At 39.3% G+C, this 9,845-nt stretch overlaps 1 protein-coding gene and 1 pseudogene across 1 annotated transcript; both read left to right on the top strand.

The window, feature by feature from the left end:
* Positions 1-498: 498 nt before the first annotated feature.
* Positions 499-4,177, top strand: LOC113051062 (RING finger protein 219-like; annotated as a pseudogene).
* Positions 4,178-5,637: 1,460 nt separating this feature from the next.
* On the top strand, positions 5,638-8,621 carry LOC113050953 (POU domain, class 4, transcription factor 1-like). Its single transcript, XM_026214442.1, has 2 exons — positions 5,638-6,149; positions 6,455-8,621. The coding sequence occupies exons 1-2, from the start codon at positions 6,027-6,029 to the stop codon at positions 7,433-7,435; spliced, it is 1,104 nt and encodes a 367-aa protein (XP_026070227.1). The 5' UTR covers positions 5,638-6,026; the 3' UTR covers positions 7,436-8,621.
* The last annotated feature ends 1,224 nt before the right edge of the window (positions 8,622-9,845 follow it).

Here is a 9,845-nt window from a genome sequence, read left to right as displayed (position 1 = left end):
TAGGTACTTAAGTCTGTGTGCAGTGAATTTATTTAATACATGAGTTTCACAATTATTGAATTGAATCCCTGAAATCCTGAGAGTGATGTGAGATAAAATGGTCCAGATAAGGTAGGAGTGTTAATATTTAGTCACTGCAAACTATTTAAAACATTTACAAACACAGTACTGTATATATATATATATATATATATATATATATATATATATATATATATATATATATATATATATATATACAGTGCTTTATACAATGCAGATTGTTTCAAAAGCAGCATTACAGGGATAAACAGGAGAAATAGGAATAATGTTGTAATGTTAAAAAAAACATTTGATAATTAACATTTAATAATACAAATAATTGCCATTTGATTATTTGTTCATAATGATAATTTTGCTTCTGATATTTATGTAGCTTTTTTTTATCCTGTTTGTTTCTATTGATCCTGTACAATTTACAATTTGCAACGATCATGACATTGTATTTACCTGTTGGTTTGCTCTGATGTACATCTCAAAGGTCCGTCAGCCGGTCATTTGTTGCAACAACCATGTGTTCAGCTCCACCTGCATCAAAGTGTGGCTGGAGAAGAGCAGTCAGTGTCCCACCTGCAGAGTGGCCATCACCCCAGAAAACCCCTGCAGAGAAATCATTGGTAATGTCAACCGACCTCACAGTTTTTCTTGAAATGAAAAGCTGTAGAACTAAGTTTTATGTTTGATGAGTGTGATTAAATATCTCTCTTAGTCTCCCTTTGTGTATTTGTGTGTGTATATGTTCACAGGAGCCACAACTGACTGTTAGTCCAGTGAGAGTCATTCTGTGAAGAGACGCCTCCGAAAGACTCAAGGGGAGCTGCTTGTACGAGAATATGAGGTACTTCTAGTTAAACACCCAGTGAAATGGTTTGATGAACACAATTTTCTTCCCAGTGTTGAAATTTCCTGTATTATGTAGAGTGGAATACCCATTTTAAAATGTTTGAATCTGTACGACGAAATTCTGCAGACTTCCCTCCAAAATCAATGAATTTTTTTTTTTAAATCTGCGCCGTTCCATCCTGGCCTCTTCATAACTAACAGACTTGAACTATTAAGCCACACAACTCCAAATTTGACTTAACACACATTTTATGTAGGGCTGGGCAAATTAACATATGTTATTATCGTGTTAACGCATTAACTGATTAATGCCATTTTTTATTATTATGAAAGTCCATTGCTCACTGGCTCTGAATGTGGTTGTGGTTTATTTTTGGTTTATTATTATGAGTCATATGGGACTCTCACAATATATTGCTTTACAGATCTACCACATTTGCCGCTCAGAAATATTCACGCAATCATGCAGCATTCATCAGAAGATCTGTACTCCGGCGCGATTGGCACTCACTGATCTATATATAATGATCATGCAGGTCTTTGGTCTGACATAATTGAGGCTCTCGACTCTGAGTGAGTGACATGATATTCAGCCAAGTATGGAGACCCATACTCGGAATTCATGCTCTGCTTTTAACCCATACAAAGTGCACATACACACCGTGAACTCACACACACCCGGAGCAGTGGGCAGCCATTTATGCTGCGGTGCCTGGGGAGCAGTTGGGGGTTCAGTGCCTTGCTCAAGGGCACCTAAGTCGTGGTATTGAGGGTGGAGAGAGAACTGTACATGCACTCCCCCCACCCACAATTCCTGCCAGCCTGAGACTCGAGCTCACAACCCTTCGATTGCGAGGTCTGACTCTCTAACCATTAGGCCACGACTTCCCCACTCTGAACATAACTTGTTTTTCTATAACAAACTATAAAATATTTTCTAGAAAAACGTTAATGTCCTGGCAGTGACAAATGGCTTGTTTTGTATTTAATTTAATTACATTAATGTTAAAAGTTGAGATTTAGGCTACAATAAATATTTGTACTGCTACTATGTAAAAAGAACACTCCTGTAAAAAGCACCTTATTTGTTGCAAACCAAATGTTATTACACTTTTGTTCATATAGGAGTAGGCCTACTTTTAAATGAAAAAAGTGCACAATACATTACTTTTGAATGCATTATTAGTTTTGTGCATAACAATGTGATTGATTGTGATTAATCACAGTCAATAATGCGATTAAAAAAATGTAATCATTGTCCAGCACTAGTTTTATGTTTTAATACAATGTAGATGTAGGAAATTGTTCCTAGCTATGCAATGAAAACCAGGAAGATTCATTCACTGAGCTTATGAATCATCTGTCTTACAGGATGAAATCTAAACCCTTTGGAAAGAGAATGAGGACTTAAAAAGCAAAAACCTGAGCCTTGAGATGCAACTTAAGACGGCTGTGGAACCGAGCACGGTCTTGGTTCCTCAGAGTGAAAGCAGCACTGTCGACCTGAATGCTCTGGAGGAGTCGGCCAAGAAACTCAGAACTGCCAATGACCCCCACAGGAGGGTCAAACAGGACCTCGAAAGGCTAAAAGAAGTGTGAATGTGAAACAAATAAATATAACTCCATCATTTAACCTTTTTCAGATAATATGCATTGACTGTGCTCATTTGGTCATTTAACTGAAGCTGCAGAGTTTTATTTTTCATATAATGTAATTGATTACATACTTAAAATATACTTAATATAATTTAAAATAATATAATATAAATAATATATTATGAAAAATATAATATAATATCAAAATAAAATAAATACATTTTTCCTTAATATGTATAAAATGTTATGTATGTGTGTATATATATGTGTATATGTGTTTTTTTGACCTAATCTAGGAAAATATGCAATTGAAAGCCAAAGTGGACAGCATTTCTCCGCAAAAGTAAGCACAGTGTTCATAATGTAATGTTGGTGAGGTGTACTGTTAATTGAATTTGGAGTTAGATTGAAATATTACAACAACAAATAGATTATTCAAATTTATTTAGTTTATATTTATGTATATTTGCACTATATTAGTAACTCAGATGTACAAAACTGATCTTATTTATGTTTGTCTGTGTTTTACATTGAGGTTTGGCAGGTATACCGTCGCAGCTCTTGAGGCTAAAATTCATCAGTATGAGCGGGACGTAGCACAGCTGAAGAGCTCTGGAGCGCAGCGATAAATACATCGAAGAGCTTGAAGACAGAACCACAGGGACGGCCCTAAGTCTGAAGAAGGTGTTTGTTCAAACACTGCCTCTGGAGGGACTCAAAACGGAAGGATTGAAAGAATCGCCCTGATGCGGAGGAGCCTGAGTGAAATGGAGGAAACTTCTGTTTGTATAGACCTGGACTGAAAGTGTTCAGAGATGCCAAACAACCCATGGGCAGCTCCTGACAACATCTGATGTGTACCATAGGTTTTTTTAAGAGGGACTTTGACTCCACAGAAGGATGGCCTCAAAGATTTTATGGTTCCTTCTACACCCTCCTCAGCTCTCAGATCTCTCAGCTTGCAGAGTCCTGTGGTTTATAGTGATAGAAAGTTAGGTCTCAGACCTCTCACTTACATGAGAAGACTCAGTTTTGATGATTGCCAGGGTCCAACCAGCTCATCCTCAGTCAACCAAAGCACAGGATCCTTCCAAGTCAACAAAGGTGCTTCTTTTGGTCAGAAAGCCGCTGTGAATTCAGATAAACAGGTCTTGTGTGGAGCCTGGATGGAATGCGGACTGGATCTTCCCTGTTTGGAGGAAAATAGAGAGGAGCTCAAGCCGTCCAAGGACCCTTTGGGTAACAGTGAAGATTTTATGGATGCAGAATACTTGGACAAGATCTCTGAGCTAACCTCTATGATGGCTGAAGGTGAGAGTTCCAGCAGTCAGGTCTCTCGCCTTCCATCATCATCATCTTCATCACAGTCTCCAAATTTTGATGCCACCCAAATGCCAGAACTGGATTTCTGTAGCAACCTCTTTGCTGATCCTGGAACAACACGAAAGCACCAAACCATACTTTGACACCAGAGACCACACATTGTGATGCTGCTACAGCTTCAGCTGTTGAGTTCGGCGACAGAGCTGGAGTTATGGTGGAAAATCCTACACATCCCACCAAGCGCAAGCGTCCCCCAGGATTGTCCATCTCCAGTCCATCGAAACTCTCAAAAACTAAAGTAGAAGCAGAAGCTTCTCAAGTATTTTCCAGCATGGCCTCCACTTTTATCAGATTCAGTGGGTTTACTTCTCAGTGACTTTTTAGGAGTTCAAGGAGATTTAACTGCCTTTCTTTTCCCTCAGGGCTTTTTATTACAAATTTGCCTCACTGTTCATTATTATGACAGCAGTGTGTGCTGGATGATGTTACTATATGTTATAAAAACCATTTCAGTATCCTGAGGGGATAAGGTGTTAATATTATGCTTTTCTCTTGAAATTAAACAGATTTTTTATTTTTATTTTTTGCTATGGAATTTCAATGCTTTTGCAGTTGTACAGAATTGAGGCATTCTGATTAATTCTGTATTTGAACTGTGGAAACAATAAAATATATTTGTGCATTTGGTTGAAAATAATAAGCCATTTTCTATTTTTAAATATTTCCGTAAATGTTTTTGTACCTAGATGTTGACTAAATAAAACAATACTGTTGTTTGTCTGCAATTTATAGATTCATTTTCAAGTAGTTTCATGATTTATTGTGACAAACACTGTTATTGTCATCATTTTAATTATAGTGAATGCAAAAACATGTTTTTCTGTGTTTAATGGTAAATTATTCCTGTGTCATCACCTGAATACAAAACAAATCTATTAAATATCCACCTCCTTCACAGTCTTTTAGAGAATTAATTAATGCTAGTGAATTAACACTTCATTAGCTCCAGCTAGACGCGTTAGGAGATTAAAAATTCATGCCTGATTAGAGTTTAGTGAAATATACATGATAGTTAAAGTTGCGTAATCAATCAAGGCAGTGCCACCAAGCCTTGAGTTAACATGAGCGCAATGCAAATATTCAAATACAAATTCCGCTTCTGAAACTAATATAATTACGCACAAATTATATTTTGATGTCTAGAAATGTAACATGTACGTGATTTGTAATGTATGCATTGCATTTTACTCAGGCTATATATTTATGTAATATTTGTATTCATTGTCTTTCCATTTATTTCACGTAATATAGCCTAAATGTTTAAAGTTAATTCATAAATCGAAGCGGTGCAACCATTACTAGTATAAACATTAGCTAAATATAAATATCCAGGCTTGCAAATTCTTCTGAAACTGAAATAAACATGCACGAAATGAAAAACATTTACAATTTATTGATGATTTGTTTTATTTATGCATACGATTTTTTAAATAAACTTAAATTGATTACATTATATCCATGTTCAACTATAAATGTAATTTATCGATTGTCATTTATTTTTATTCATTCATATTATAAGAACAAATGTGTTTATTGTAAACATTTTTATATTATTATTAAATATATAAATATACATTATTATAATAAAAAAAGACAATTATGCCAACTATCTTAAACAATTAGTTTACATTTGTTTCTGAAATTCTATTCTACAAGTGAGACATCTAAACAGCCCTCATTTGCATATCGAATGTTAGCTGTTACACTGTCACACTGTTTAACGCCACAACATTCTAAATTGGTGGCGGCAGTGCGCAGGCGCGCAGAATCCACAGGTATGGAAGGAATCCCCCCTCACCGTCGTTAGGCCGATTTACAGTTCGAGGAGGACATGAGAGGCGAAGAGGCGCGATGAGATGTGAGGAGAGGAGGAGAAGAGAGTCAATCGTGCTCGTCTCGCGAGAATAGGCGAGGCTGCCGGACGAGATGTGAGGGACTCAGGTGTAAGAGCGCTCCTCATCCACACACAGCATAGCCAAACAGAGACGCACACACACACACACACACACACTGCGGGCATCTCCTCTTTACCATCAGCAGCTGAGCGCTACAGCATCCGCCTGACTGCTGCGAGACGCCAGAAGAGGAGGCGAGAGGAGCTGGACTCTCGCTTTGGTTTTTGTCCTCTTTTTGTGCACTTTATCTGAGCCGGATCCCGCGCAAACATGATGTCCATGAACAGCAAACAGCATCATTTCGCCATGCATCCCAGCTTACCTGAGCACAAGTACACAACTCTGCACTCAAGCTCGGAGGCGATCAGGAGAGCCTGCCTGCAGACTCCACAGGTAAACGAGCTCCAAAACTTCTGCTTTTCTCCTCCCGCGTTCTCCTGCGCGCGCGAGGAGGAGCGCTGGAGGCGCATACACTGCCTTAATGTTTTTTTCATGTATACCACAGCAATCATCTGCACGCCTGTGATCTTTTCTGAAGGCATGCTCACTGAAGTCTCAGGCTTCACCCTTTTTTGTATTAATTTTTATGACTGGAAGCCTCTTAAAAGGAATATTCTCTGTGTTATGTTGACACTATTCCCCAGCTGACATCTCCCCTTTCTCTTTCTTTCTTCTTCTCCCCGTCTCTCCGACTCCAGCTACAAAGCAACATCTTCGCCAGTCTGGATGAGACGCTCCTGGCCCGCGCCGAAGCTCTGGCGGCCGTGGACATCGCGGTGTCCCAGGGTAAGAGTCACCCGTTCAAGCCCGACGCCACGTACCACACGATGAACACCGTGCCATGCTCGTCCACCTCCACCGTGCCACTCGCCCACCATCACCACCACCATCACCACCACCACCACCAGAACCTGGAGCCGCCCGACCTCATGGAGCACATCACCTCGTCGTCGCTCGCGCTGATGCCCAGCGCGCACGAGGGGGCCGGCGGAGGCGGCGGAGGAGGCGGCGGCGGTGGCTTGATTTCCACGTCGGCCCACCCGCACTCCCACATGCACGGGCTCACCCACCTGTCCCACCAGGCTGCTATGAACATGAACTCGCCGCTCACTCACCACGGCCTCTTACCGGGCCACCACGGCGGTGCGCACCAGTGCGCGCCGGGACTCGCCAACAACGGACTGCCCTCCATTAACGACTCGGACACGGACCCGAGGGAGCTGGAGGCGTTTGCTGAGCGCTTCAAACAGCGGCGGATCAAACTCGGGGTGACTCAGGCGGACGTGGGGGGCGCGCTGGCCAACCTGAAGATCCCAGGCGTGGGCTCACTGAGCCAAAGTACCATTTGTCGCTTTGAGTCTCTAACTCTGTCTCACAACAACATGATCGCGCTCAAACCCATCCTCCAGGCATGGCTGGAGGAGGCCGAGGGCGCCCAGCGCGAGAAAATGGGCAAACCCGACATTTTCAACGGCAGCGAGAAGAAGCGCAAGCGGACCTCCATAGCGGCCCCGGAGAAGCGATCTCTGGAGGCGTATTTCGCGGTCCAGCCCCGGCCGTCGTCAGAAAAAATCGCGGCTATCGCTGAGAAATTGGACCTCAAAAAGAACGTGGTGCGAGTATGGTTTTGCAACCAAAGACAAAAACAGAAGAGGTTGAAATTTTCCGCGGCGCACTGATGGACTACTTCTAGGAGAGATAGAGAGAAAAAAATTCAACTGACTTTTGGGGACCAAGGAACATCGCTTTGGCTCAAACGCGTGTGCTCATGATTAGTACCGTTTTATTTTCACAACTCATGTTTCTTTTCACTGTACTGGTGAATGTGAAGTATGCAAATAACAGGTAATCCAGATGAACTACTTTTTCTGCGGTTCAACTCTACTTAGATACACCCAGCTCCCCCCACCCCAAATGAATGACGAAAAATAGCCATTGATGGATTACCTCATAGTTTAATTCTATCCTAATTATTTATTTATGTGTTTATTTATGTTCGGCATATTTGTGTATTTATTCATTCGTACAGGGAACTGCTATATTTTTGATTATTAAATGTGTTGAAAGCAGATCCCTCTTTCACAGTCTTGCTGAAGAACTAATGTGAACATTCAGTGTTTCAAAGGTCTGCTCTGACGAATATACAACTCAGTAGGAAAAGAAAACGAAGGAAATTATACAGAGTCCCTTTTAAATAATAAAGGTGGCAACCACCGCTCGTATTTGTTGAAATTGCACTGAAATCTACTGTTATTTAGATTGGTTAGATATATTCAAATGCTTTTGTATATATATAAATATACGTACAAATGACACTTGCTCACCGTGCAAAACTCAATTCCCGATTTGTATTTTTTATTATTATGATTATTTTGTTATATCAGAATTCTTCCTCTGCGGATATGAGTTAACTCGCATGATAATGATTATTACACTTACGTTCTAAAGGAAAATCGTCCTTAAATATAATTTCGTTGGTTTGTATACTTTGGTTTGCAGTGCAAACATTCTATGCATTGAAGAAAAAAAAAAATACCAAGCACTACATAGAGTATCTACTGGTAGACCTTTGTGGATGGTGTAAGTCAATGTTTAATGCCTGTTTTCACATAAAGACACAACGTTGTTTGTCGTGTTAACTGTTCCTGAAAAAGTTGTAATGATTTTTATTTTGTGCACAAGTATGTTTACAAACAGCGGCCACGTGCGCGTCACGAGACGTCTCACTCTGTCATACCTGTGCACCTGTCCAACAGTCTGCTGTCTTACCATCTTATCATCCAAACTTTTCTCCATTCTGTAAGCCAAATCCAGCTGCAGGGACACACGTCCCGGCAATCTTCTAATAAACGATGGAAAATCAAAGTCGAGGCTGTCACTGGGGTGTATTTGATGAGGATCTTGTTCTACAGCACAAACAGACACATTCTTCGTTCTCAGAAATGTTCGGCCTGTCATTATTTGCATTTACACATTAACGAGAAATGTAAAATGTTTTTATTACGATTCATAATTTTATCAGCACATACCCACTGCTAACTATACCTGTTTTTTTATTATATATATATATTTTTATATAATGCACTGCACAATTAAATTCAAAATACTTAACATTTTCGTAAAATGCTATAGAAAAAAAAAAGCGGAACGATGGGCCCAGAAAGTTTTATGCCATAATTAAAACGTAAAGCTGGCAATGGGACATTTTTCTATTTTATAAAAAAATTACCCGATATTAGCCCAAACCTCGTTTTGAAAGAGAAAATCGACCCAATAACATTTTGCATTTTCTATCTTTCTTTCTTTCTTTCTTTCTTTCTTTCTTTCTTTCTTTCTTTCTTTTTCTTTCTTTCTTTCTTTCTTTCTTTCTTTCTTTCTTTCTTTCTTTCTTTCTTTCTTTCTTTCTTTCTTTCTTTCTTTCTTTCTCTTACATTGGTTTGATTGGCTTCCTTTTTAGCGCACATCTTTGATATACAGTCATTACCCCGGAAACATGCATTATTTATAAATTTTATTTCTCTTCATGTCCACGATCTTGAGTTCTCAGTCTAGACTGTATATTCTGTTAGACCAGCAAAAACGTTTTTCTTTCTTTTTCTTTCTTTCTTTCTTTCTTTCTTTCTTTCTTTCTTTCTTTCTTTCTTTCTTTCTTTCTTTTTTGAGAAACGTATTCAGTTTAACAAAATAAAATTGCAGACAAAATGGTAAATAAGAGACAAGACGGTCAATAATAATAGATAAGCATTAATGATAAGCAGTAATGAAAAAAAAATAATATTAGTAATAATTTTTAATAAATGTCCCACCATTTCGGCCATGATTCTGTTTGAGCATTAGCTACATTTAAATACCCTTACTATGGTTTATTAAATAATTCATGCTCTGTGGTTTGGAAAATTAATAAACGGAATACAACAAGACACTAATTAAAAAGCTCGGTAATTGTTATCGGCGCCCTAATGGGATGTTAGTGTGTCAAACAAATGGAATTTTTGGCCATGCACGTGTCTGCTAAATGAGGTAACATGAGTATTACATTAGATCTCCATCTAATAGCAGACGAAACTCTGCGTATTATTTCCTCAAAAC

The sequence above is a fragment of the Carassius auratus genome, chromosome 31 (genome assembly GCF_003368295.1).
Source record: "Carassius auratus strain Wakin chromosome 31, ASM336829v1, whole genome shotgun sequence".
NCBI classification, from domain to species: Eukaryota; Metazoa; Chordata; class Actinopteri; order Cypriniformes; family Cyprinidae; genus Carassius; species Carassius auratus.
This window is presented reverse-complemented; position numbering and strand designations above follow the sequence as displayed.